Source organism: Podarcis vaucheri (genome assembly GCF_965113315.1).
Source record: "Podarcis vaucheri genome assembly, chromosome: 17".
NCBI lineage: Eukaryota > Metazoa > Chordata > Lepidosauria > Squamata > Lacertidae > Podarcis > Podarcis vaucheri.
The window spans coordinates 4,400,710-4,428,464 of record NC_138755.1 but is presented as its reverse complement, the minus strand read 5'-3'; the positions used below and the strand labels follow the sequence as shown (position 1 = coordinate 4,428,464).

The 27,755-nt window shown below is 49.0% G+C and overlaps 1 protein-coding gene across 1 annotated transcript; it reads right to left on the bottom strand.

Annotated features, from left to right (window-relative positions):
• Positions 1-475: 475 nt before the first annotated feature.
• On the bottom strand, positions 476-27,433 carry ABCD1 (ATP binding cassette subfamily D member 1). The gene is made up of 10 exons (XM_082205631.1): positions 26,271-27,433; positions 20,321-20,501; positions 17,545-17,687; positions 14,415-14,583; positions 10,275-10,369; positions 8,423-8,568; positions 7,718-7,863; positions 7,412-7,496; positions 6,501-6,626; positions 476-4,939 (listed from the first exon to the last, which is right to left on the bottom strand). The coding sequence occupies exons 1-10, from the start codon at positions 27,207-27,209 to the stop codon at positions 4,717-4,719; spliced, it is 2,253 nt and encodes a 750-aa protein (XP_082061757.1). The 5' UTR covers positions 27,210-27,433; the 3' UTR covers positions 476-4,716.
• Positions 27,434-27,755: the final 322 nt, after the last annotated feature.

Below are 27,755 nucleotides of genomic sequence, written 5' to 3'. Positions count from 1 at the left end.
TAAAAATGTAATTAAAACATCACACTATTAGTTAAGGTTGTTTAAACTCAGTAACAAAAACATTACTTTTATATCCCTTTGACTCACAATGAGCCCCTACCATTGGTTTTCCCCATTCAACGTTTCTATTTGAATTTCTAGTTGAATCAAAAGGGTCTCCCTCAAATTAAATAATTAAAAATAAATAAATGACAAGGTGCAGAGACCTGTGGATAGGGTTGAGGGAGAAATTTATTTTAGTTCATATTTAAAGGTGATAGAGGGGCCTGGGACAGAGCAGTTGATGAATACTAGAGGAAAGGAGGCTATGTCAAAAGTATCCTCTGGCACAATGCCTTCTACCACCCCTTGGACCCCACTGAGGACCCCCACCTCAGTGCTGGGGCTGGCTCTCCCTCTCCCAATTCCAATTGCTACCATTCCTGGCAGGGGCCACGCAGAATCCCATCCCAGAATCCAGAATCACACAGTCAGATGTTTGTGATCTATAATATTTTTATTATCAGCATCTGAATAAACCTGGCTTCTGCCAGCATAAAAGGCACTGTGAGGGTAGGAGAAAGGGGGAGTGGGATGGCAGTTTTGCACGTACATAACAGCAGAGAAAGAAAGTCTTTGTTGCATAGTTTTGTAAAATTCTGACATCAGAGCCAGCAGATGGGAACAGCCTCATTCCACTGAGAATTTTGACACATGCTCAGCCCTCCATGGCACACACTCTGGCTCTCCCCCCCCCTTGCCAGGCAATAGTATCATTGTTTACTTGTGGGGCTTTCATACTGGGAAGGGCATGAAGTGGATGGCAGGCTAAAAAAAAAAAAAAAAAAGATGGTCTGAAGACAATTCAGAAATAAGTTTTTAAAACATCTTACAAAACACACAGGCATACTACAATTAAATAAATCAGCAGTTTATACAATCAAGTAGAGGAGAGGAAGAAAAAGTTGAAACTCCTCACTCCAAACACCTGGGACCCACTTGGGAGGTCCCATCTCTCCGCATGTATTTATAGGGTTTCAGAGCTGTTCCAGAATGAAAAATGCAGAGATTTTATTTTCCCTCCAATAGGATTGTGGTGTTGCTATGCACACACTTGCAAATGGCTTGCCTTAAAATTTGGCTGGAATAGCTAAGCCAGGCAGGTCTGTGATCAGGAACGAAAGAAGAACCTGTGTTGCTGCTGCTCCCCTAGGCAATGGCGGCCGAAACAAGGAGCTGCTCATGAGAGCGAGAGACAGAGAGAAAACACAACAGCCCTGAACTTCCAGGCTCTCTTTTCAAGGCTTGCAGGAAGCTGCAGCAATGATGAGACTTGCAAACACAGAGAGCAAATCAGAAGCAGATACAGGAGAAACCAATGGCAACATACACACATGCGGAAGAATGTGGCAGAGTGGGCTGTACTACTTCTAACTTCTGGTGGGGGCACTCTCTTTTGATGGTCACATGCACACAAGCTCCCAGCAAGTATAAAACTAACACAACATGGAGCAAGTTTCTTTCAGCTTTCTCTTTGCTCTGCTGTTTGCTTAAAAAAAAAATCACAGGAAAGCATATATGTGTTAATATATTTAAGGAGATGACTGCCAGCAAACTAAAGGAGTGCACTTTTACTCTGTCAGGTTGTTACCATCTCTTTCCTTAACAGGTGCAGATCCATTTGTTTTTGTGATGCTGGTATCTTATGGGGTTTGATGCATTTTTGTGGACTTGGTTTTCTGGTTTGTATATTTGATTGTTGTAAGCAACTTGGAATTTACTTTTGTAAAAAAGCAGAATACAGATTTTTTTAAAAAAATATTAAATAAGAATCCCAGTGTGGCACTTAAAAGATGCTGGGTATGGTGGTGATGTGTGGGGCATGAAATGACCTCCCCAGGGCCCAAATTGGCTGGCGATACGGGCCTTGTGCTTTGTAAAATGTCAGCAATTGCCCTTGAGGAAAGGAAAACTCATTGTACTAGTTGACTGAAATTATATTAAGAATTTATCTGGTTCTCTGAAGATGTGAGCACACTCTGACTAAGGTGGCCTCTCTGTGAACATGGCTGGACTAGGCAGCAGAGCCTGCAAAACACTGTATGAACTTGCTTCCCTTGTTAGCATCTCAAGATGATCCTCCCTTCATAATGACGTCAAAATTTGGAAGTGGTGATTTCATGGGGCACAGGGAGCCTCAGGAGGGTTGTATGAATCCTGCAGGTTGTGGGCTGCCAAGCTGTGGTTTTACTCCTCCAGAAGCAACATGCCATTTGAGAGCAATGTGTCTATTCCAATCAGGGATGGCTCCCCCATAGGGCAAGCAGGGTTCCAGGTGCCAGTCCTAGGGGGCGTGGGGTGCCAGAGGGTCAGTTGCCAGGTGTCCCTGGGCACAGAGCTGCGGAATCAGGCCTGCCACCCAGCTTAATGCAGCCTACCAGCCTCATTGTCATATAAAGCCTCCTGCTCTGTTTTTTTGCAAGAACAGAGATGTAGTCAATGCGGGTTGCAGGGCTGGTACAACTCTGATCCCCCCCCCCCGGAAGAACCCCCTCCCCTCTGGCTAAGGCCTTATGTGTCAGCAGCCGCTGGGCCTGAGTTGCTGCATGCCATGCAAAGTGCTGCTAAGTCAGGCACTCTGGAGCACTGTGGGAAAGTTAACACAGTGGGTGGTTTGCCAGACTCTGCTGCCGCCAGTTAAGTCCAAGGGCCAAGCATGGTAGGCCACATGACTGCAGGCCAGCGCAAGATGTTTCACGAAGGGAGAGCCGAGGGTTCATTTCCTCTAAGCAACCATGCATCTTCTTCGCTTTCTTAGGAAGATGAGGTGTGCTTGGAAGCAACAGGATTGGGAAAGGGAGGCAAGCGGGGAGAGGAGGAAATACCCGTGCAAAAGGGCAGAGGGGAGAGAGCCTAGTACATGAGGCAAACCCTGATGTCCCACCATCAAAGCCAATGGATGAAATATTTAAAACAAATAACTGTGTGGTGGCTGTAGCTAAATGTGCATTTAAAGGACATGGGAGCACACATCATTAATAGCTTGCTGGTCTGTTATTTCACGTGGAAAACACAACTGGCAGTGAGTCTTCTAACAACAACAACAACAACAGTAACAACAACAGCAGCAATCACCTTCATGACTAATTAAAAGGCGGCTCAGTTTTTAAGAATAGACACATCTGTGCAGACTAACACTGGCATAAGTGAAATAAGGGACAACCAGCAATCCTAGTTCCTTTGCCACACGCTCCCTCTCTCCATCGCATCACGCACATGGCAAGACCCAAATTGCTGCACTCCTCCTAATGTGGATATATGCTGTGCAGTTGAACTAATGCAGCTTCACTGGCTGAGGCCTTGTTGTCTGTATACGAAAACATCTCTTTCTCTTTCTCTACCTCCACCTCCACCCTGCTTTAGAAAACGGGGGGAAATGACCCCAGGAGAATTCCTGCTATTTCAAGGAGAACAAGTCCTGAAGGACAGCTGTATGGAAAGCAAGTCTCAGCAAGTTCTCATAGAAAGTGCCCTAAGCAAATGGCACGGGGCCTTCTGCTGGCCTTCACAGGGAAGACCAGTCCCTCAAAATTAAGGGACTAAAGTATTAGAAGCCACAAGGACAAAGCCTCAGGAAGGGCTTTATGTTCTACAGAGTTGCATAAGGGGGTCTCGAGACAGCCCAGGACTGTGGCTTTCAAGGCTTCCCACCTCAGGGGACTCCATATTGGCTTATCTGCTGAGGACCCAATTTGTGTCTGGGATCCCTGCAGTGTGAGAGGCATCTTAGGCCACACACTCCGTTTGTAAGGGCATGAGGCAGACCTAAACTGTTGCCCCAGAAGAATGAACCAACCCCACATTCTGAAACAGTTGTGGAAGGTCAGTCAAAGAGGTCGTGATGAGGTTTTTTGACCGCTTGCCCTGCATAACTTACCCATCTTCTCACTGGGGAGCTCTCTGTAAGTTCTGAAGAACGGCAAGGTTTCAGAAAGAACTGTTGAAAATTACTGATCTAGAGCAACGCGGATTTCCTAACTTGCTCCCTTGGCTGCCATGTCACCCACATGGTGTCCAGGTAAGGAGGAAGGCCTTCCTCAAGCGGAGCTCAGGGGGCGAAGGCTGGAGGGGAGGGGGGTTTGGTGCTGCCCTATGCAACCAGCTTCTACAGCCCAGTTGTGGCAAAAAGGAGGCCACCAGGGAGAAAGGTGCAAGAGCTACATTCATGGCTTGGATTCGTATCAAATGTTGTGCGGCTGTTTTGTGTGGACAAAGGCGGAGACCGGTCCCGCTGAACCTCCCAGGCCTCTGAGGTGTGGCTGATGCTGGAAGCTCACTCCAAAACATCCACAGATGCAGAGGGCAGAGAATGGCAGTGGGGCAACAAAACCCACGCTTTGGCGTTACTATCTTGGGATATTCAGGCACTGTGTGTGTGAGGTGTGTGTGTGTGTGAGAGAGAGAGAAAACGTCGGAGTCACTTGTCAGGACGGGGTGACCCATTCCCTCCCTCCAGTCCTAGAACGAGGCAGGCTAGTGAGAGAAGGTGATGAAGGGCACGGTCAACAGGTGCCAGAAATAAGCGATGCCCCAGCAGAGAAAACGTGACTCTTCCTTCAGCAGCCAGGGCAACAGCCGGCCTTCTTCTGCAGCTCCCAGGAGGAAAGGAAAGCAGCCGGGATCCTCTTACTGAGCACTCAGCCGCATGGGCCGGGGCAGGAATGGTGAGGGGGTGTTTCAGGGTGCCTGGCTCTCTTGGATGTGTCCCGCTGGAGAGGCCGTATCTTCACCCAAGATTTGGCAAAGTTCACTGAGACGCTGCTGCATTTCGGGGACTCCGGCCAGCTGCTGCTGCAGGCGCTGCTTCTCCTCTCGCAGGGAGAGACGGGCTGCGGGGTCCAGCTTCTCAAAACGCCAGCCCCCCTCCCCGTCAAACTGCAGGAGGTGGGTGTGGTACTTCCTGAAAGGGAAGAGGGAAAGGCTGCTTGAGATGCTGGCCTGCGCTACGCTTTGCTCTGGGCCTCCCAGCAATCTCCCCACACCCCACACCCCCCTGCGCTTGGCCTGGAGCTCTCGCTGCTGCCCCTCATTCCTCGGAGTCCAGCGAGCGCCCTGTGCGTGGGTGGGGTTGGCATCCCTGCCTGCTCCTGGGGAGGGATCTTTCCGCTGAGCTGTCTCTGGGGGAGTCAGGAACAAAGCGGCTCTCAGTCTCCAGGGATGAGACTCTGATGCCCCCCTCCGCCCACACGGCTTCCTGCTGGGGACGTGACTCCCTGCTTGGGAGACAGCCAGGGACTGGAGGGGCGGCGGAAACAGGGAGAGATGTGGGGAGGATAGGAAGTCTTCTGGGGGCAGGAAAGGACAAGGTGGGCAGGCCCAGGCGCAGCCAGACTCTATGCAAAAACAGTCTCCTGTCCCTTTCACAATGTGTGCAGAAAGGAATATTTTAGCAGGTGCATCCTCTGCTGTCATAAAGCTTCAGTTATTAAAGACACAGGACTTTTGGAGTCGGTGGGTTATTCTAGGTCCTCCTCCAAAACCCCTCTTTCCCTGTCCCAGGTCAAGCAAAGGGGCACCAGACAGGTGATCCACTCTATGGCAGCCTCTACTGGTCACAGAGGAAATGACAGGTCCTGCCTCCAGGCTCACTAATGACACAACCCTTTCCTACCCTGTCTGGGTGGCAGTGCCAAGTGTGATGAGGTGGGAACCAGAGGCGGAAGGGGGTTCATGCAGTGGCAACTGAGGTTTGGTAGTATGATGAGAGCTGGGATGGGGAGATACTGACTCTGATACTGGGGGGTGGTCTGGCATTCCAGCTTCTTGGGGAGAAAGGGGGGAGGATATAAAAGCATGCACAATCACAGGAATAGGTAGAAGCAGAGTAAATGGATGCAGAAGTGAGGACAGACTCCTGGAGGCATTATAAGCTTGCCAGTCCACTTCTCATCTAATGCTCAGATGGTTCCCCATCCTCCTCCTCCTCCTCCTCCTCCTCCAATAATTCCCTGTCCCCTGTATGAGAAAGAGAGAGAGAGAATAAGGGGTGGCCCACAGGGACTCCTGCCTGGTAAATCAGGTATGTGGAGAAACTGCTCCATTCATGGCAGAGGTGTACCACCATGGAGACTGAGTGCCTGAGGAGGCACACTGCTGCAGGGATCTCCCCAGCCTTCCCTGCTCTCTCAAAAGCCCCACTCATGGGCCAGTGTGTGGCACAGCTGACTCCACAAGTAGATGATGGGCAAGAAGGGAGAAAACGTGTGTCCAAATGACTCCAACTAACCAACTAGCCTGGATGTCCTGGTCTTGTAGACAGGAAGCTCCCTGAGCAGGACAGGAGAGTGAGCCAAGAGCACCCAGTACTGTAGAATCATTAAAGGGAAGTGGGAAGACCATTGGGAGCCCCATGGAAGAGTGAAATAGATGTATATAAAGTCCTTAGATCAAGGGGCTCCAAAGGAAGAAAGGCCTAAAGAAACATACCAGGCAGAAGACTGTGGGTAGAGCACAAAACATACCAGAGTGAAGGTCGGTGGGTGATCGAGAGCAATGCTATCCCAGCATCCTTTGCAGCTTGAAAGATCTTGCCTTCTACATCAATGCTGACGGCACTGGTGCATTCATCCAGGAGAGCGTACTTTGGCCTAGGGAGGAAGAGCAGCAGACCAAATGAGAGACCCCAAAGTGGCTCTTTGGCCAAGCCAGTCTGTACACAGCCACTCCTACACTGCAGTCCTCCACCTTCCCCTCCGCACCTCCCTCCACAATTCCTGATCCAATCTGTGCCTCTTTCACCTTTCAGCTAGGATCCTGGCAGTATTTCCCAACCTCATCCTTTTGGGCTGCCCCTGGTGTGACTTTTGCTGGTCTCAGCTTTGGTTCTGCTGCCTTTCTACTGACGGAAGGACACACTGCATTCCCATCCTCAGCCGGCAGCAGGATGAGCAAAAATGCAAGAGGGACCGCGAGAAAAGGGGACTACAAACACCATCTTCCCCGATCATTGGCCATGCTGGCTAGAACTGATGGAAGTCGTAGTACACAATGTCTGGAAAGCACAACACTGTGGCTAGTCCTCTGCTAGAGGGATTATGGTTGATTCCAGAGAACCTGCCTTATTTCTTTGCACAAAGTTTGTGGGAAGGTTATGCAATATCTGCTGCTTAAATAGCACTCACCCCAATTTATTTGCCAAGAGGTTATACAAACATTGCGTCAAGAGATTCTTCTCTCCTGCTTCCCAATGCTTTTTCCTGTCACTTTCCTTACTGAAAAAGCCCCCCTTTTGAAGAAGTAGGTTTGTTGCACAAGACTGCCAAAGCCACTTTAATTACTCTATGTGAATTTGCTGGAATGCAACTAAATCCCATGCACAGAACAGTAGCAGCGGCCAATAATCAGGCCTCTCACTGCAGTTGTAGGCACTAACCTGTGGTAGAACATGCGGGCCATCCCCATGCGCTGCTTCTCGCCACCAGATAGCACATCCTTCCAGTCGCTGAATGCTTCCCAGCCTGGCCCCGCCCATGGATGGAAAGGAAAGAGATTTCATTGGTCACTCAATCCAGATGGTGCAGCAGACCCTCCAAAGCATCCTGCTCCACACAGCCAGAGGCAAAGGAAGCAGAAATGACAATTTCCCTCCCCATTTGTCTCCCATGAATTAAAGGTTCATGCGTTCTCTCTCTCTCTCTCTCTCTCTCATGCTCACCCCACCTCTCCTGGTTGCACCCACCTCCCTCACGCTGCACAATGTAGTTCAAGTTGACAATGCCCAGGATCCGCTCCAAATCAGCGTCTGTCTTCCCTTTCCGTCCCATGTCCTCTGCAGTGTCTGGGTAGATCACCTGGTCTCGGAGGGTTCCCACAGACATGTATGGCCTACCATGAGATACCAAGCAGACAAGACATAACATTCCTTGGTGTGCAAATATATTAATATGACAACAACAACCATTTATATCCCACCATTCCTTCCAAGGAAGCCAGGACGTCAAACACGCAAATGCTAAAACAACGTGGAAGATGGAGCAAGCTTGTTTTCTCCTGCTCTGGAGGGCAGGACTCAAACCCATGGCTTCAAGTTACAAGAAAGGAGATTCAAACTAAACATCAGAAAAAAAACTTTCTGAAGGCAAGAGCTATTCAACAGTGGAAGGCTCTCCCTCGGGAGGTTGTGGACTCTTCCTTGGAGGTTTTAAAGCAGAGGCTGGATGGTCATCTGTCATGGATGCTTCAGTTGAGATTCCTGCATTGCAGGGGGTGGACTAGATGACCCTTGGGTCCCTTCCAGCTCTACAATTCTATGATTCTATTTCCTAATTTTAACACATTCAGCCCCATGAAGAGCAACCAGGAGTCTTAGGTTCTCTCTTTTTTGTTCCATTGTATCACCCGCCTTTCCCTTCCCTGCAGACATCTGAATACTGGTCCTTTGTACCTCTGTGGAATGTAGAACATACGATGTGGGGGTGGCTTGTAGAGGATGCCTTCATAGGTCGGCCAGAGTCCCCCCAGGATCCGGAACAGTGAGCTCTTCCCGCAGCCATTTGGGCCAGTGATCAGCAGGTGCATGCCCTCGTCCACCTGCAAGAAGACATCAGAGAGTAGTATGTCTGATTATTATTATTATTTTATTATTTATCACCCACCTTTTTTCCTGACAGGGACTCAAGGTGCCTTACAGATAAAAAAGAACAGCTAAAAACAGAGAGAGGTAAAAATCACTGAAAAACAATTAAACATTAACAGAATTAAAACTATATGTATATATGTATATTTTAAAAAAATACAGACAATCACATCAAAACAAAAACAGCCCTGGGAACAGCAGTCAGTTCCCCAAAACTCAGTGGAACAAGAACGTCTTCACTACAGCGGAAAGACAGCAGGGAAGCAGCCAGTCTAGCTTCTCTAGGGAGGGAGTTCCAACGTTGCCTGGGAGCAGCCACTAAGAAGGCCCTCCCTGCACCTCCTCCAAGTATGCCTTTGAGGGTGCCAGGACCGAGAGAAGGGCCTCCCCAGAAGATCTCAGAGCCCAGGCAGGTTTGTAGGAAGGAATACACTAGTAGTTTGGACCTATAAAACAGCTCAGGACCTCAATAGCTCAAGGACCACCTCTCCTCATATGAACTGAATTGAACCCTGTGATCATGATGGGAGGCCCTTCTTCGTGTGCCTCCTGCATGAGAGGTCTGGAAGGCGGCAACATGAGAAGAGGCCTTTTCTGTGGTGGCTCCCGGTTTGTGGAATGCTCTCCCCAGGGAGGCTCGTCTGGCACCATCATTATATATCTTTAAGTGCTAGGCAAAAACTTTCCTCTATAGCCAGGCCTTTGGCCTTTCACTATCTGTGGCCTTTTAGAAGTTTTAATGTATCTATGTTTTTGTTGTTGTTAGTTTGGTTGGTTGGTTGGCTGTAAGTCACTTTTGGTTGCCTTGTGCCTGTAAAGGCCAGACTCCCCTGCCCCATCTCTCCTTGGCCTTTGGAGGACAGATTCAACTCCCCTGCCTTGGGAACCTGGCCCCACTCCCACCCCAAATGGCCCAGAACGTAAGAAATCTGTGATCTGCCAGCCGCTTTAGGCCACCTGCCAAGTGACATTACCCCTATGGTGCCCTGACAACTATCTCTGAGCCACGTCAGCCTTGCTCTCTCTTGCCCCACTCCTGTACTCTGGCCGATTTTCCAGCTCTTTCTGTGCTCTTGCAAAATATAATAAAGAGAAGGCAGTGATCAAGGTCTTATCAGCCCCCCCCCCAACACCACACCCCCTGCTCCTCCTACCTGACCTTGCAAAGTCAGCAGCACTGGCAGGGACTCTCCGTCCCACCCACCCCCTTCCCTCAACTTTGCTGCTTCATATCTCCTACCGACAAAAAAAGCTTGCAATCTCAGCCCAGCCTTCTCTCCATCTCTCTTTTAACAACCCTGCTGAATCTGAAGAAGGTTCTTCCAGACCTTCAGCATTAGAATCCTCTCAATGTTAGAACTCTGCCCTAGGATGTATCTTTCAAGCAACAATGCAGAACAGAATTTCAAGCAATAATACACAACAGGCTTAGCAACCAGTAGCAAAAAAGGAAATGGGGTCTGCTCTGCTCCTGTGCCTTCATGAGCAAGTTGATCTGCAGAAATCTGCAAATGAAACTTCTCATGGCATTGGAATACAGGGATCAATGTTATCACATGCAAATTCCTGGATATCAGGCAACTGTTAAAGGCACAGCCAACTCAGCCAAAGTCTCCCGGCTCCTGCTCCCCGCTTTCAAACTTTGTTTTTTACTACTTACCCGAATATTGAGGCTGGTGACCACGACGTCTCCAGTGGGGGTGATGATGGGGATGTTTTCACAGACAATTCCATTGTCAACATCAACCACACGTCCTGTAAGCAAAATGGGGTGGGGTGGGATGGGATGGGATGTGGGGGGAAGGAAGGAAGAGACTGGATATCAAATCCACAATGAAAGACAGTGTTCCAACCCTTGCGAGAGTGAACACAGGCTCAGCCAGAAGGGGGCAGCACAGCCTCTCACAATCCTCCTCCTGCCTCCTCTCTTGCTCAAGCCCAAATTTAGACTTTGCCTGGGAATGGAGAAAGAATGCAAGGTGGGGCCCCTATATCTGCTAAACTTTGTCCATCTCAGTCCTCAGGATGGCTGGCGACAGGCCACTCTCTGACACTGGATCTGCAGGGAATGGCTATGGCTCGCTGGTTAGATTAAGGCAGTCTGCACATGCTCATGTGCACTCCTCCATTTGATATTAACATGCACATGACTTTATATGTTTCTGGGAACAAAGCATGGCTTTCAGAAGAGGCTCCAGGACCCAAAGCCCTGCTGGTCTAATCCAGGCAGGCCAGGGAGAATGATGGGATGGAAAGGAGGGCTGCTGTAATATTGCAAACCAAATAGGAGACATAATTTTGACAGGTGCCACTTGTCATACAAAGTGAGGAACACCGTACCTGCCAAAACTCCTCCTCAGCCTTCAAGGAACAGGAGACAAATAGTTATCCTTCCACTGCGGTCATGTTATCTGACCCAACCGGAAGTCACCTTGTGGTCAGGTCAGAGGAGGTTTAGCTGGTATTTGTTTATGGGATGAAGCCAGGATAACAGGCGAGGAAGTGTATTGGGATGAGCCATTAGCTGGTAGGGCTGCCAGAGCTGTCCCGACTTAGAGGATCCAAGGATAACCAATGGACATACAAACAGCCCTGACGGATCAGACCAAAGGTCTAGTCCACCATCCCATTTCCCCAGTGACCAGTCAGATGCCACTGAGAGGCCCACAAAGAGGACATGAGGGAAATGGCCTACTCTCAGCAACTGGCATGGAGAGAGATGCTGACCCTGGAGGTAACATACAGGCATCATGCCTTGCAGCCAGCAGCAGCCTAATCCTCCCTTATCCACCTTTAAAGAAGGTGGCTGTCCACACATCCTGAGCAAGTGAATTTCACTGCTTATGTGCTTGGGGAAGAAGCACTTCTGTCCTGAATGTCCTGCCAACTAGCTTCACAGGATGACTCCAAGTTCTAGAGTTGTGATGAAGGGAGGAAAATGTGTCTTTCTCCATGTCACGCAGCATTTTGTGAACCTTAGTCATGTCCTACCTTGTTCCCCTTTTTTCCTGAACTGAAAATCCCCCAGAGCTGTAACGTTTCCTCCTGGGCAAGTTGCTCCACCCACTGATCACTTTGGATGCCCTTTTCTGCACCTTTTCCCGAACTAACAATGCCATTGAGGCAACAGTTTTGTAGTGCAGGAGTGGGGAGTCTTTTTGGCCCAGTGGGCTAAGATCTTTATTTCCCCAACCCCACGAGCCAGCTTTGACAGGTGTGTGGGGCCACCCATCTGCCAATCATCAGGTGCAAGGTGGGTGGAGGAGTCTGCAGGACCCAGCAGGACTGACGTCTCCATTCTCCAGCTGAAGAGTGGAGGGTTCAACACTGCTCTCTGCAGGGGGCTCCTTTGCCAGCATATCCCACCCCCCATGACTAACAGAATCAGGACCTATTGTGCAATGTTGTCCATAGATTATGCAAAACATATCAGGGAAATATACTTAACTTGCATAATTTATCCAGGGTACTGAATTAAGCTCAATTTAAGCAGGTCTTTTTTTTAAAAAAAATGAACAGAATACCCACAGCCCTAGCCTTGTCGACTTGCAAATTTCAACTCTGTAAGTCACTTGAGCCATTTCTTTTGATAGAAAGGCAAGATAAAAAGCTAATGAACACGCACAAAACAGAATTACTAGCACAGACTCTGGCCTAGAACTGTACATTTTAATAATAGCCAGGGAAGCTGTTGTCAACAGAGAGCAAGGAGCAGGTACAATGCCTGCTCCCATGATGTGATGGGCTGCAGGGTGAAGAGATGGAGAGAGAGGTGTAAAATGTGAGGGCAAAGACAAGAGGAGGTGAACTTGCTTTGGGACAGATGGAGATGATGCTGGAGAAAGAGAAGGGTTTGGTGGAAGAGAGAGAACAAGAAAAGAAGCAGGACACCAAAAAAAGAAGTAAGAGCAGACACAGAGCAGCAGAGAAACAAAACTTACAGGCACAGACTCTGGATTCACAGACTGCCCACTCCCCAACTAGAGATGGGCAACTGACACAGCCATCAACTCATCAAAAGTAGTTTGGGGTTGTGTTTCCTTTGTGTTTCCTATAAACGCATGCTATAAACGCATAGGTTGTCCATAGCACAAAGCAGGTGTGGGGAACCCTTGGTCCTCCAGATATTGCTGAGCTAACCCTCCTACTGTCCCTGGCAATTGGTCATGCCAGCTGAGGCAGATGGCAGTGGCATGGGGGGCAAAGGTTCCCCATACCTTGGACCTGGAACAAAATGTTGCAGTGCAGTGCTCCCTATTCAGGATTCCCGCCACTCCATCTTTCCATTTTTACCTCCCAAGAGACAGCGTTAGGCACCTACTGAGCATGCTCAGTGTTTTCGCATGTCTTTCTCTAAAGGTTCTTTTGTAGTTCAAATGGCAGTGTTCCCCCAAGTCTGCTGACGCCTCCCTCTTGTGCACGGGTAATACTATATTGGCTACATAAGGACTGGCACTCCGAGAATTGAAATCACTATTTGTCTGTACAGGATGTTGCTCAAGCATCTATTGTGCTATAGAGCAATTGCCAATCTGCCTCTCCTTAGCAGTTACCAAGGGCTATGTGCATTACTCGGGAAAGGAGGGGAAATAAAGTAGATGCACAGTCAAGCAGGCAGGAGACAATCCTGACTTGCTGGCAGAAAGGTCTAGTTCTCACCGAGGTGGTACAACATGCATCCGGAATGTACCACTTTAGATTGTTGGTGCAAGAGCTCCCTTGAAAAGTCCCCTCCATAAGAAACATGTTTTTTAAACCTCCACACAACCCTCCCCCTCCCTGCTATCTGGGGGAAGCCTCCTGACATGCTGCCTTTCTTTATTTTGGACTGTACAAAAAAAAAAAAAAGTGCCATATTTTTCGCTCTATAAGACGCACCAGATCACAAGACGCACCTAGTTTTTGGAGGAGGAAAACAAGAAAAAAATATTCTGAATCTCAGAAGCCAGAACAGCAAGAGGGATCGCTGCGCAGTGAAAGCAGCAATCCCTCTTGCTGTTCTGGCTTCTGGGATAGCTGCGCAGCCTGCATTCGCTCCATAAGACAAACACACATTTCCCCTTACTTTTTAGGAGGGAAAAAGTGAGTCTTATAGAGCAAAAAATACAGTAACTAAAATACAGTGGCGCCCTGCAAGACGAATGCCTCGCAAGACGAAAAACTCGCTAGATGAAAGGGTTTTTCGGTTTTGCATTGCTTCGCTAGACAAATTTCCCTATGGGCTTGCTTCGCAAGACGAAAACGTCTTGTGCTTTTTTAAAAAAAGCCGCTTGAAGAGGCGCAGTTGCGACGGACCGTGCTTCGCAAGACGAAAAGACTCGCGGAACGAATTCTTTTCGTCTTGCGAGGCACCACTGTAAAGCACTCGCAAGTAACTCCCCTGCAGGTTGTAGTAAGAAAAGGCAGGAACACAGCTGAGAGAACCCCTGGCAAGGTGGCTCCTACGTGGTTTGTTCTGTAATGAAGTGCCTTCAGTCATGGGAGCCCCTACCTGCAATTCGAAGTGCTATAGCCCAGGCCCAGGTTTACCAGCTCACCGAGAACTAGATCTGACGGAAGCTGTGCAGCTGTCTCTGGGTTCCTGTACCCTGATACCTGTGCATGTTTACTTGGCCGAAAGTCCCATTGGGTTTTATGGGACTTCTGAGTAATTGTAAATAAGATAACCATCTTGGTTTGATCCTTGCCACCACATGAACATCATCTCTTGATCTAGCAAGATGCATCTCGCAGTTACCAGGCCAGCAGCAGTGCAGGTGTGCCATGTCAGCCCAATACAGTCTGGAGCTGAAGGCCTTACCTTGGATTTTGAGCGGCCCTTCTACCCGTACGCCATGCTTCATCACTCTCCCAGCATGAGCCTGACCCTCCTCAAGTTCTCCAGGGCGCCGGAAGTTGCAGGCTTTCACCTCTTCAAACACTTGGAACATCTCATGTACGCGAGCAGTGTACCCGGCCAGCTCAGTCACCTGAATTAGGAAGCAGCAAGTAACATACCTTAGCCCAGAAGGGAAACACGAAGCTTTTAGGGATGGAGTTGGGATGTTCTTGGTAATAGCCAACCTTAGTCTCATTGAGACTAATGTTGGCATCACCTTGCCAACAAAGGTCCGTATAGTTAAAGCTATGGTTTTCCCAGTAGTGATTATGGAAATGAGAGCTGGACCATAAAGAAGGCTGATCACCGAAGAATTGATGCTTTTGAATTATGGTGCTGGAGGAGACTCTTGAGAGTCCCATGGACTGCAAGAAGATCAAAACTATCCATTCTTAAAGTAATCAGCACTGAGTGCTCACTGGAAGGACAGATCCTGAAGCAGAGGCTCCAATACTTTGGCCACCTCATGAGAAGAGAAGACTCCCTGGAAAAGACCCTGATGTTGGGAAAGATGGAGGGCACAAGGAGAAGGGGCCGACAGAGGATGAGATGGTTGGACAGTGTTCTCGAAGCTACCAGCATGAGTTTGACCAAACTGCGGGAGGCAGTGAAAGACAGGAGTCTGGTCCAGGGGGTCACGAAGAGTCGGACACGAATAAATGACTAAACAACAACAGTCTCACTGAGAGTAGATCCCATTAAGTCCACTGATATCCATTAACTCATAAAGTAAACCCATTGATGTCAATGAGTGTTACCCAGAGTATCCAGCATTGGGAAATCACTCCAAGCATACAGGCAAAAACAACAACCCCACAACAATCACTAATATTACAGACCTTCTGGCTTCGCTCCAGACTCCTGAAACCAGCTCAGTCTGTCAAGTTTTATTATGCCTAATTACTCAGAATTCCCATATAGCTCAATGCTCCTTTCTCCCAAGCACACACAGAACTGCATCCCACTAATGGATAGAGAGAGCTGCCACATACCAGGTCAGAATCTTGGTATCATATATGTAGCCCATTATTGTTGGGCTTGCAGCTCTGCAAGAGTCTTAAATCTCAGCCTTTCCCATCATCGGATCCTTTTAACTGGCAATGCCAGGAATGGAACCTGAAACCTTCTGCATGCAAAGCATCTGATTGACCACTGAGCCAAGGTCCTTTCCCAAGGTTGCAGGGGTTCCTTCAGCAAGCTTCCCAGAAGAAAATGTATCCAAAGGCAGAGTTCCCTAGGAAGTTCCTGTGAGTAACCACTGGCAGTTTCTCTCTACCTGGGGCACATAGTTGGCATTGTTAGGAGGATGCCATTAGATGGCAGGGCGGGGTGTGTGTGTGTGTGTGTGATGAAACACATTTAAATAAGTTTCAAATCTCTTTAACTGAGGGTCCCAGATGTCTAACCAGGAATTTCATTGGCCCGTTTCAATCAAAGCTTATGCATACACTATACCTTTAAAACACATTCTTTCTCTCAAAAAATTCTGGGCACTCTAGTCTGTTAAGGGTTGCTGGGAAATGTAACTCTGTGAGGGATAAACTACAGTGCCCAGGATTTTTGGGAGGAGAATAAGTTCCTAATGTTCTTTAAAGGCATAGCGTGTAAAGAACCAGAGTTCCAATCAGGTTTAAAGACCAGTCATGTGGAGATTCCCTTAGAGTGTGTGATGAAATAAAGGAAATACAGTATGTTCTGGTCCAGGAAAGGGCAGATTTGTGGAATATACATTGCATTTCCCTAGAACCCTCAAGCTCCACCAAATGGAGCCTGGTTTGGAATACATGTGCTAAGCATTAAAGAACATGGTGCCTTTGAGCAGCTACTGAACCCAGGGGATTGTGTTGAGTTATCAGAACTGAACTGAGTTCACAGTTCTTCCATGTAAAAAATCTACTCCTCGCTTCTTCATTTTAGAAGTCTGGTTGGGAAGCAAGATATGTCATTTTGTTGCTGCAATTATTAAACAATTGGGAGTCACAATCCCTGCACAAATACCACACTAGTTCCAGATCCACCTTATGCTCATTCCTATTCTAGACCAGGGGTCAGCAAACTTTTTAGGAGGGGGCCAGTTCACTGCCCCTCAGACCTTGTGGTGGGCCAGACTGCGCATGCGCATGCACACACACACGCAACAGGGGGTATTCTCTCTCCCCCCCTCCCCCAGCCCCTCCCCTCCTCTTGCTTTCCTACCTCCTCCACCGCTCTGTCTGCGGTTGGGCGTCACCACTGGCGCTGCCTCTCCTTTCCGGGCCAGCTTTCCCAGGTGCCAGGTGGCGGGGCAAGCAGGCACGCCAAGCTTCAGTCAAAGCCCCGTGACACACCCGTCATGATGCCCACAGCGCAGCCATGGACGGAGAGGTGGGTGGCGAGGCTTTGGATGGCTGGCATCAATCAAAGCACAGCTCCTGTCCTCCACAGGGCGGGGAGAAGCCAGGAGGAGGTGCCACCATTGTGTATTTGGGGGGAGGGAGGCAGAAATGGCGCCCGAAAAAATTGCAAAAAAAGGAGCAGTCCAAACGATCACACTGATCCAAGTGGTAATTCCAGGATTGTCCGCAGGCCGGATCCAGAGGGCAATTGGGCCTGATCCAGCCTACGGCCCTTAGTTTGCCGACCCATGTTCTAGACAGATCCTATGCATAAGTCTCACCAAGTTCAAAGGGAATTATTCCCAAGAGTGTGTACATAGGAGGGCAAAATTAGATGTTTGCTTTGAACCATTTGGTCTGTTACAGATCGAAACCAATCCCACGAAGTATTAGAGCACTGCACTGGGTCACAGATCATGCATGTGGGTGTTGGAAAACATGATCGTGTAAGGCAGAATCTAGGACGCTGATGTGCAACTGGGAACTGATGCCAGGACATTGTGCTCCCAGGTCTCCCAACCTTCTGGGTGTGGGCTGTGCCTTGCAGAGATATGCAATTTTAGGATTTCCCCTCAGAGGAAAACAGAAACGACGTGGCTTATTCCCTTCCTTCAATTGATAATCAAACCAACCCAGTTCCTTCTGGGTCAACCCAAGCAGCCAAGCTGCATCCGTACCTCTTTGTAAGAAGAGATGACTCTCTCTGTCGCATCAGCTGCTGCATTCAGCAGACTCCGTGCTGTGGTGAAGGCTTCGGTTCTCAGGCTCACCAGCTCATTCTCCTCCATGTCCAGCGCAGCTTGCTTCACTGCCTCAGGGTCTGGCATAGGAGGGGAAACCGACATGGTCAGCAGAAACTCCAAGGACAACATCTCTACCCTCCATTTTCTAGCTCCACAGCTGTTTTTAGGACCCGAGTTTGCCTGGAAATCACATGCTCTCACCTGGAATCCTTTCCCTCTGGCCAGGAACACTTGCCTACGGATTACTTCCTGCATGAACGAAAACATAAGCAGGGGACTCTGAAACTCCCTCCTGCCAGCATCCCTGGCCTTGGTGAAACCTCTCCCGTAGGCATTTGAGGCATTCGCTTCTAGGCACAGGAAAAGGCTCTTTAATTCTCTCTTGCACCCTTGTGGTTAGCAAAGATGTTCTAACAGAGTTCTTCCCTTAAATATTTCCTTTGTTTGCCAGATTTATTTATTTGGAATACTTATTACCTGCCCTTCACCATATGTCCCAGGGCAAGGTGCATTCCAAAATCAATAAAACAAATTAGAGCAGCACATTAAGCTAAAACTCCAGTTAAAACCATACTTGAAAACCATAGCATTAACTTAACAATGGCAAAACAGCCGCAGCAAAACAGCATGGGGAAAACGGTTATTCCATCTTTAACCTCCAAAGGCCTGCAAACAGGTGTGTCTGCTGGAGGGTATGCAATGTTGGGGCCAGACACATGTCGGAGGGGAGGATGTTGCAACACCTCTCTTGTTCTGCCACCTCTTGAGTTTTGCAGGGCAGTGGTGCTGCAAACAGGGCCTAATGTCAGGAGCATATGGTGACAGAGCCTTCCGTGTTGTAGATGTGGGTGCTGGAGGAAGGAGTAGCTTAAGTAGCCATTGGCCTGTCTCTTGGCTAACATGGGAGAAAGCAGCTAAGACAATATCTAGGTAGCGGAGAGGCCCTTGGTAGCAGATGCTACAGCTGCAACCAGATTAGGAAATCCCTGAACGGCCTGCACTGGATCACTGGACCTTCAGTTCCTACTCTAACTGGGCAGGTCCCAGAGACTAAGCTAACAAATATCCTCTTCAGACTTAAAGGAGGAGGAGGAGGCGTTGGCGAGGGCAGGGACAGCTCAGACACCCACAGCGAAAACAAAGAAAGCAACAAATCTTCCTGGGATGATCAGCCTTTCGGTTTCTGTAATACCTTTACATTTAATCATCAAATATCTGTATAATTAGATTTAAACTCAGGAAGAGCAACCTGATCACCTACTGCTGATTCTGATGGGTCATTTCACCAGAACTTTGAGCAACAGGAGAGAAAAATGCCTTCCAGAAAGAAAATTGTTGCATAAGGCAGCAGGGCTCTAGCCTAGGCTTAGGCCGAGACATTATAAGATTATCAGTTTGACAACACCCTTCATGTCATTCTAGGTATCATTACTCAAGAAGATATACGGAACAGCTGAGCTGCCGACCTGCCCAGCAAGTTATCATTGACGAAATCAGGATCACACACACAGGGTGAATTTATAATAATAATAATAATTTTTTATTTATATCCCACCCTCCCCAGCCGAAGCCGGGCTCAGGGCAGCTAACAACAATAAAATAATACAACATTCTAAAATCTTCTAAACATCCTAAACATTCTAAATACTCCATCCCATGTAAAGTTTCACTGTGAGCTGTCTGTATAATCTGCTACCACTCCTCTCACTTCCACCATAAGTGGAGCTCTTGCAATTAACACGAGGACACCTGTTGCCTATAAAACTAAGGAGGAAAAACAGGGTCTCCTCTTCACATCTCCCCAGCTGCAGCTGTTTTTCAAAACCAACATCTGTGTTCAATGCCATAGCTATTTTCATGTGCAGTGAAGGTTTCCAGTTCTGTACACACAAAAACAACTTTTCCTCAGGGAGAGTGAAGAATGGTTGTGGGCCTTTAAAAGCAAAGACCAAGGACTAGGAATGCAAGTATCTTCCAAAGAGGTGCAAAACAGCAAGCAAAGGGTGCAGCTCCAAACTAAAGCAGTGGATGTGCAGGGCTTAACCCTTTCCTTACCTGCTACTTTCAACCTTCAATCACCTTGTTATCATCTCCTGCCCCAGTTCAATCTAAGATTCTGCACATTCATTTACTGTGCTATTCAGGAAAACAGCTTAAATTTTCTTCCCCTACCCTAAGCTTCTTCTCTAAATCACACAGTCTTCCTGTCACTTTGAAGCTGTTTTGAATGTCCTGACCCCAGACTCTGCCAAATGTGTAATTCAACCCAAAGATTACAGCCACTTCCACATCTTCACTGCTCAGACAATCTGTTCCTGCAAGGGTGGCAGGACTGGAAATATGTGGCTGAGACAGGGGCTGCCATGTCACATCTATCCTGTTTTCTTCCCCCTCTGCAATTCTGTGGTTATATGTACTTCACTGTGGCAAAACTGGCAAGCAGAGAGAGAGAGGGCCAAGGCCCAAGGAGAATCTGCAGCAATCACTAGTCTGATGCCCTGCCTAAGCCTGTTAAGCAAGCTGGTATCGGGCACTTCATCCGGCATCTTGAAAGCATTCTTAAGTATCCCCTGCCAACAAACAATTATTTACTTTATTACTATGTCAATAAGTGACGCCCAACATGCTCCCGTCACCCTGTTTACAAAACCTAATTTTGTAATTTGTAAACCCTGTTTACAACCTAATTACAAAAACTGCCTCCACTCACCTGTCTCAGAATAGCCAGTGGCGGTGATGATTGGCACAGCTACCATGACCAGCCCGGCGGCACTCCACACGTACTTCATGAGGAACTGCTCCAGCATGACATACCAGAGCCTTTCCAGGAGCAGCACATTGATCTGGGAGGCCAGCTCATGATAAGAGCGCCGCAGAAGGGACAACTCCACCTGAAGGGGAGGCCAGGAGACATTATGGCATTCGGCAGGGAGATGAGATGTTTATTATTTATCATTTGTATACAGGTGTATCCCCTATGAGGTTCCCAGGTCTCCCATCCAGACTGCGACCAGAATCAGACCTGCTTAGCTTCAGTCAGGCAGCTGAAATCCCACACCCTTAGACTTTGCCTTAATGCAGCTGCTGAGATGGAGGGCATTTCCATGTGGCTCTAATTTCAGAAGCACTGCTGCTTTACTTCCAATGCCTGGAGTTTAATTAAGAACCAAAGAAGAATCCTGCTGGATCAGGCCAAAGGCCCACCTAGTCCCACATCCTCACAGCGGCCAGCCAGATGCCTGCAGGCTGGACATGAGCGCAACAGAACCTGAAATTCCCAGCAGCTGGTATTCAGAAGCAGTACTGCCTCCCATTGTGAAGGCACAGCAGAGCCTGATCGCTAGTAGCCATGGATAGCCCTCTCCTCCATGAATTTGTTTAACCCTCTTTGAAAGCCATCTACGCTGGTGGCCAGCTCTGCTTCCTGTGGGAGCAGGTACTACAGTTTAACTAAGAGCTCTGTGAATGAGTAATTTCTTTTATCTGTTCTGAATCTTCCGACATTCAGCCTCATTGGATGTCCATGACCTCTTGTCATCTAGGCAGCCCAGGACCCCCAGACATGCTGCCCAGGCTTGTGCCGGCCCAGGGAGGTCACTTTGGTGGTGCTAACATACTGGTTTGATTTCACCCCCAGAGGCACACTCCATTGTCTCAAGACAGACGGAGGTTCACAACAGCTCCACTTTTCTCATGATATACATACCGTGGTGCCTCGCAAGATGAAAAGAATCCGTTCTGTGATTCTCTTCATCTAGCGGTTTTTTTGTCTTGCGAAGCAAGCCCATTGAAAGATTAGCGCTATTAGCAGCTTTTAGCAGCTTATCTGCTGATCGGATCAGCTGATAAGCAGCTTAGCGCTATTAGCGCTATTAGCTGCTTTTAGCTGCTTTTAGCGGCTTATCTGCTGATCGGATCGGCTGATAAGCGGCTTATCGGCTTAAAAAAAGGGGGGAGGGGAAAAAACCAGCAGGAACTCGCAAGACATTGTCATCTTGCGAAGCAAGCTCATAGGAGATTCGTTTTGTGAAGCACCTCCAAAACGGAAAACTCTTTCGTCTAGCGAGTTTTCCGTCTTGCGAGGCACCACTGTAATTTTATAAACTTCTATCATACCACCACTTAAAAAGGGACGTGGATGGCGCTGTGGGTTAAACCACAGAGCCTAGGACTTGCTGATCAGAAGGTTGGCGGTTCGAATCCCCATGATGGGGTGAGCTCCCATTCCTCGGTCCCTGCTCCTGCCAACCTAGCAGTTTGAAAGCACGTCAAAGTGCAAGTAGATAAATAGGTAACGCTCCCTTGGCCAGTAAAGCGAGATGAGCGCCGTAACCCCAGAGTCGTCCGCGACTGGACCTAATGGTCAGAGGTCCCTTTACCTTTACCACCTCTTAGTCATCTTTAAAAAAGATAAAGGGACCCCTGACCATTAGGTCCAGTCGCGGATGACTCTGGGGTTGCGGCGCTCATCTTGCTCTATAAGCTGAGGGAGCCAGGGTTTCTCCACAGACAGCTTCCAGGTCATGTGGCCAGCATGACTAAGCCGCTTCTGTCGAACCAGAGCAGCGCTCGGAAACACCATTTACCTTCCTGCTGAAGCGGTACCTATTTATCTACTTGCACTTTGACGTGCTTTTGAACTGCTAGAAACTAAGTTTCAAATGCTACAGACTTTCTTTGTCTACTCCCTGGAGGCCAGAGGTAGCATTACCTCTTTGTTAGAGAATCTGCTTCATCTGTGCGCATGTGATGAAAAGGTTCAATGGTTCAAAAGCAGCCACTCCCACCAGGTTCAGTGCTTTTAGCAGCAGACTGACCTGCATAAATAAGGCAGGTGATGCTTTGCTCATTCCTTTATCTCCATGTCAGGAAAAGTTTCCTTCTTTACAGACCACCAGCCAGCTCTTAAAAGGCACTTGAGCAATTTCCACAAGAAAAAGGCAGAACGACAGTTTGGTTCATTACACGTGTGTCTTTTTTCAGGACTAAAGAATTAAGGGACGACTGACATATGTGAATGAGCCATTGCAATTCTCTGCTGTCATAGACAGAACTCTTAGAGAGTTTAACTCTAAGATTTTAACCAGCCCTGTCCTTAACAGCAGCTACGGCAGCAATCTCCACCCCCATGACAAGAGAAGCCTCATCTACATATATTTGCCCAGTCAATGTGCTGTTAAAGACACAGCAGCAAGGGCAAAAAGAAAAAAAAAGTTGGGTCACTGGTAATTGTCAAGTGATAAGTACTCAAGTGATGTACCTGAATATGTGAACTGACCCTAAGATTGTCCCTCCCTTTTTGAAAGGGAGGAGAAAAGAGGTGTAAAGTAATCCCAAGGATAAAAAGTAGGGGGAAGATTTCTAAAATTCAGTTGTTCTAATAGCACAATCCTATGCATATTTACTCAGAAGTAAGCTCCAGTGGTTGCAATGGGACTTGCTTCCCAGTAAGTGTGGCTTCCACTATCTGTGTGACTACAGAAATAGGAAAAATACTATAGCAACACACAGCCTGAACCTTGGGTTACAAACTGAAAAGCCACATTTTGAATAAGGAGTCCCAGTTCCAAAACCAGCCTTTACTAGCACTTCACTGGTGCTAAATGGTTTGTCAGGGTTTTCATCACATAGATGCAGGGATGCAGCAATACAACACAGTATTTGCATTCATAGAGTAATGGCCAGTGGCAGTGGGGAGCCAGGGAGGCTATGGTTCTGGGCACAAAATTCTGAGGGGGTGGCCTCCATACAGCCACCAGCTTCTGCAGGGATCCCTATCCTGGCAAAGGCAGCAAAGCAGCCTGTCAGGGGGTTGCGCCACTGCCACCCAGGCACATCCTGGAAGGCCCTGTCCCAGGCTCCCTGTCCTTGCCTGCCTGCCTGCCTGCCACCTGGGATTTCTGGACCCTGGAGCCCAACCTGGCCTTGCCACCATGTCCCTGGCAGAGACTGGCAACTGAAGAGGCTCCGTCCACCTTCCTCACATTCCTGAGGCCATGCCACCCTTCATTCTCCAGGCCATGCCATGCCAAGGCCTCACTGAATGGCTGCCCGGCCAGTGCTTGCTCATTGTGCCACGCTCCTTGGATGGCAGCAAGAATAGCCCAGGTCCACAGTGAGTGGATGCAGATGGAGGGAGGGTGACCCCAGGGCAGCCTGACCCAGCGCTCCTCTCTGCAGGCATTGAGGGGTTTTGCCCACCAAGGGTCATGTAAGCTAGCTGGGCTCCCTCCTGTGCAGGCAGGCAGGTGGCACAGCACAGCCCCGCTTGGTTCCAGTGGCATTGGTGGCTTGCCTGCCCCAGGCACCAGCAACCCAGGCTACACCACTGGCCAATGGCAGCTTTTAATTAACTACTGGAAGGTCAGGCTGTGGTGCTAATACAGTGGTGCCTTGCAAGACGAAAAAAATCCGTTCTGTGATTCTCTTCGTCTAGCGGTTTTTTCGTCTTGCTAAGCAAGCCCATTGACGGATTAGCGCTATTAGCGGCTTTTAGCGGCTTATTAGATCAGCTGATAAGCAGCTTAGCGGCTTAGAAAAAGGGGGGGAGGGAAAAAACCCCGCAGGAACTCGCAAGACATTTTCATCTTGCGAAGCAAGCCCATAGGAGATTCGTTTTGCGAAGCACATCCAAAACGGAAAACCCTTTCGTCTAGCGAGTTTTCCGTCTTGCGAGGCATTCGTCTTGCAGGGTACCACTGTACCTAGTCTTCTCCTTAGTTCTCTGCAGTTGAAATTGGGAAATTGCTCTGTCCCTTCATCTCTGTGGTACAAACCCTGTTAGCCTCACAACAGCAATTCACCTGGTGTTAAATCTGACTACAGTTCAGCTGCACTGGGACAGGGAGCCTGGATTGCACCAAACCAAATCTACCTGTGACTCCCAAATTATGGAATGCTTTCCCCAGGATGGTTTGCCTGGCACCTCCATTATATACCTTCAGGTGCCAGGTGAAAACATTCCCCTTCAACCAGGCCTTTCGCTGATTGACATCCGATGCTCTTTTAAATGTGTTGTGGGAGGGGGGATTATTGGCTTTTTGCTGTTCTTATTTTTACTATGTATTTTTTGTTTTTTATGTTGTAATTCTGTGTTGTGAACTGCCCTTAGATCTGCAGATGAAGGGCAATATACAAATTTAATAAATAATGGTAATAATAATAAATAACACCCTGAAAAAATACAGGAGGTGCAAAGGGGTATGAGATAATCCTGCACCAATACCACAACTTTAATAGGGAGGGCAAAGTTAATGAGTACCAAGGCAGGAAGGTCAGCATTTCCTGTTCTCCACTTACTAAAGCCATTGAGGTGACAACTAACAGATCTTGTCTCAAAGAGATGGGGAGGGGGATCGCTTCTGTATTTGAGTCACAGTCCTGCTATTCTGACAAGGGCTTTCATATGGGAGTAGTATTTTTGTCCTACACTGTGTCCCCCACCCTTCCAATCTGCTGTGCAAGACTGGTGGGAGGCCACCTTATGCTGAAGAGCCACAGGTAGGTAGACTAGTGGAGGACGGGGGCAGCTGGAGGCACAGCACAAATGCATCCAATAGCCCTAAGAAAACCCTGAACATTCAGAGATAATTGTAAACATCACAAGTGGTGACACAATTCAAATGTCATCATGACTAATACTGGTCATACTCCTTTTTCCTAAAGGGCAACTGCTGCTATAGACTTTTTGTCTGAGGTGTGTGCATGTGTGCACAAATCTGCATGGTTCTAATAAATGTTTAAGCACAAAGGCTGGCCCCATTGCTGTATTTCTGTGTGCGAATGTGACCTACAATTACCCTTAATTTGGGCAGGATGCCAAAGGCAGGAGAGTTTTCGGCCTTGGAATGTTCCTGACACAGCTGGGCTGGAATGGAGAGGGGCGACTACAGTGGACATGTGATGAAAATGACGATTAACTTCAGTCACCATCGCCCTCAGTATAAGAGCATTCCCCCCCCCCCGCCCCCCACCCTCACGATGATTCAGAAAACAGGAAGAGCCCAGATCCCCTGATTCCCAGCTCTCATCTGTTACTGTTATATGTTATCTGATCCATTCCTTTTCCAAATCTGGGGATCAGAAATGGTGTCTGATAAACACACCGCAACTGCCGTCCAATCGCCTCCGCTAGGCAGTGCAGGAATCCTTAAGTGCCACACTTGGAAACGCCTGGGGCTGTTTTGACGGTTGAGGCAGAAGTCAAGCATGAGCAATAGAAACCAAGAAAGGTTTCTATGGAAATTTAGACTGGTGGAGGATTACTGAACATGGACAGATTTGAAGCTGGATAAATTCAGGTCAGGGCCTCAGCCTTGCCCTCGGACAAATTCAAGGAAGAAGACGACAAAGAAAAGGAAGTAAACAAGGGTGCTGGTTTCAGCTCTAGCTTGTCTCTCTATAAAGCCAACTTCACTTCCACCGGCCCAGGGCCTGGCAGGGTCAGCTGCCTCCGTTTCGGAGCTCAGGAGAAGAAGAGAAAGTGGAAATACATATAACAAAAGAGGGTGGGGATAAACTACCCTTCTCTGTTTCTCCAGTTCTACTACACTATAATTCCCTGTCCGGAAACCCAGGAGTCCTGGCTTCCAGTAATCCTCCTATCAGCTGATCCCTGCTTTCCTCCCAAAGAGCCATGGCACGTTGCCCACTTGGTTTACCTTATGGCCCCCATAGAAAGCAATCTCTTCCGAGTTGGCGACCACCCGGGAATGCATGTAGCGCAGCTCCCCTTTCCGACGTGCCTCTTCAGCCACCAGCTGGCCAAACTTTGGCGAACAGGCCCGCAGCACCTTAGCAGTGATGCAGACCACCAGGCCGGCAATGACCGAGGGCCAGGCTGTGTCGGCTCCTTTCGATCTGGCCGAGCTGAGCAGGGTATAGGAAGTGACAATCACATCCAGCACCGGCTTGGTCAGGTTCGAGTAGAGGTGAGCCACGGAGTTGGCGAAGGCCACCAGATCTTCCGTGAGAGACTGGTCCGGGTTGCGCAGGCGCCCGTCCATGTTGCTGACGCGGTAGTAGGTCTGGCCCTCAAAGTAGAGCCGATAGGCATGGTCCGCTAAACGTCCGCGGAAGGCCAGGCTCAGCTGCCCTTCTAGGTATCGAATGGCACTGTTGACAAAGGTGGCAGGCAGGGCAATGAGCAGCCACTGAAGAAGCTGCCACGTAAAGTCATGCGGGTTCTTGCGGACGATGCAGCGGGCCAAGCGCCCGTCCAGCTGGGCCACGTAGACCGAGAGGAAGGTGCGGCTGGCTAGGGCGGCCGAGTGCAAGGCCAGGAGCCCCGTTTCACGGCACAGTGGCCCAGGGAACAGCAACCTCAGCAGGCGCAGCAGGCGGAAGAAAAAGACCCTGTTCACCCCGGGTGGCGATGCTGCCACCTCATCAGCTGCCCCCCACTTGGAGGCTGGCTCTTCAGCACTGTGGTGCCCGGCTGAGTTGGCATTCACTTGGAGGTCAGAGGAAGCCCACTGTCGCCGCAGGACTGGGTACAACTTCTTGGCTCCATACGCCGCCACCAGCAGTGCCACCGCCGCTCTTTTTGCCGTGACCCCCTGGGCCAACCTGGCTGCCACTTTGGCTGTGGCAACTGGCATGGTGTCCCTTAGGGTGGGGTGGGGGCACTGCCCCTTGGTCCTGGCTTCCTCTCTGCCCCCCCACCACTCCTTCTCCTCCTCCTCCTCCTCCAGCTCGGGTGCTCTGCTCTCTGCCTGGCTGTGGCAGGGCTGGCTCTTCAGCCAGAGTCCGCTCTCACCCCACAATGCCCAGCCCTCAGCCTGACTAGGTGGGAGGGGACTGAGCCACGGCCATCCCTTAGAACCATAGAGAAAGCCTCGGGGCACCATAGAGAGGACGGCGACAGACGGGCGCTCCTCAAGGCAGCCGCTAGGGGGCGCCTGGAAGAGTCGCGCGCGGGTTTAGCTCTTTCGCTCGCTCGCTCGCTCGCTTTTGCTCTTCCTTTACATCGCTCGAATTCGGAGCTTTTAGACCCGGCTAGAGTCCACTTCAACTATCGCACCCACCCAGATAGTAAATACAGTATGTATTGTCCAGGCGTTCGTCTTAAATCCAGACGTTTTGGGTTTTTTTAACCCATTATTTTGGGGTTGGTTGATCTGACGCATCCACCATGGCAAGCAATG

Bases quoted from the DNA above. Each gene is read 5' to 3' on its own strand.
- ABCD1 (XM_082205631.1), bottom strand. From the start codon at position 27,209: ATGCCAGTTGCCACAGCCAAAGTGGCAGCCAGGTTGGCCCAGGGGGTC. The intron at 7,497-7,717 runs GTGGGTGCAACC...GGGCGGGGCCAG, and splicing joins CATTGTGCAGCGTGAGGGAG to GCTGGGAAGCATTCAGCGAC. The intron at 6,627-7,411 runs GTTAGTGCCTAC...CTTCCTCCCTAG, and splicing joins GCCCGCATGTTCTACCACAG to GCCAAAGTACGCTCTCCTGG.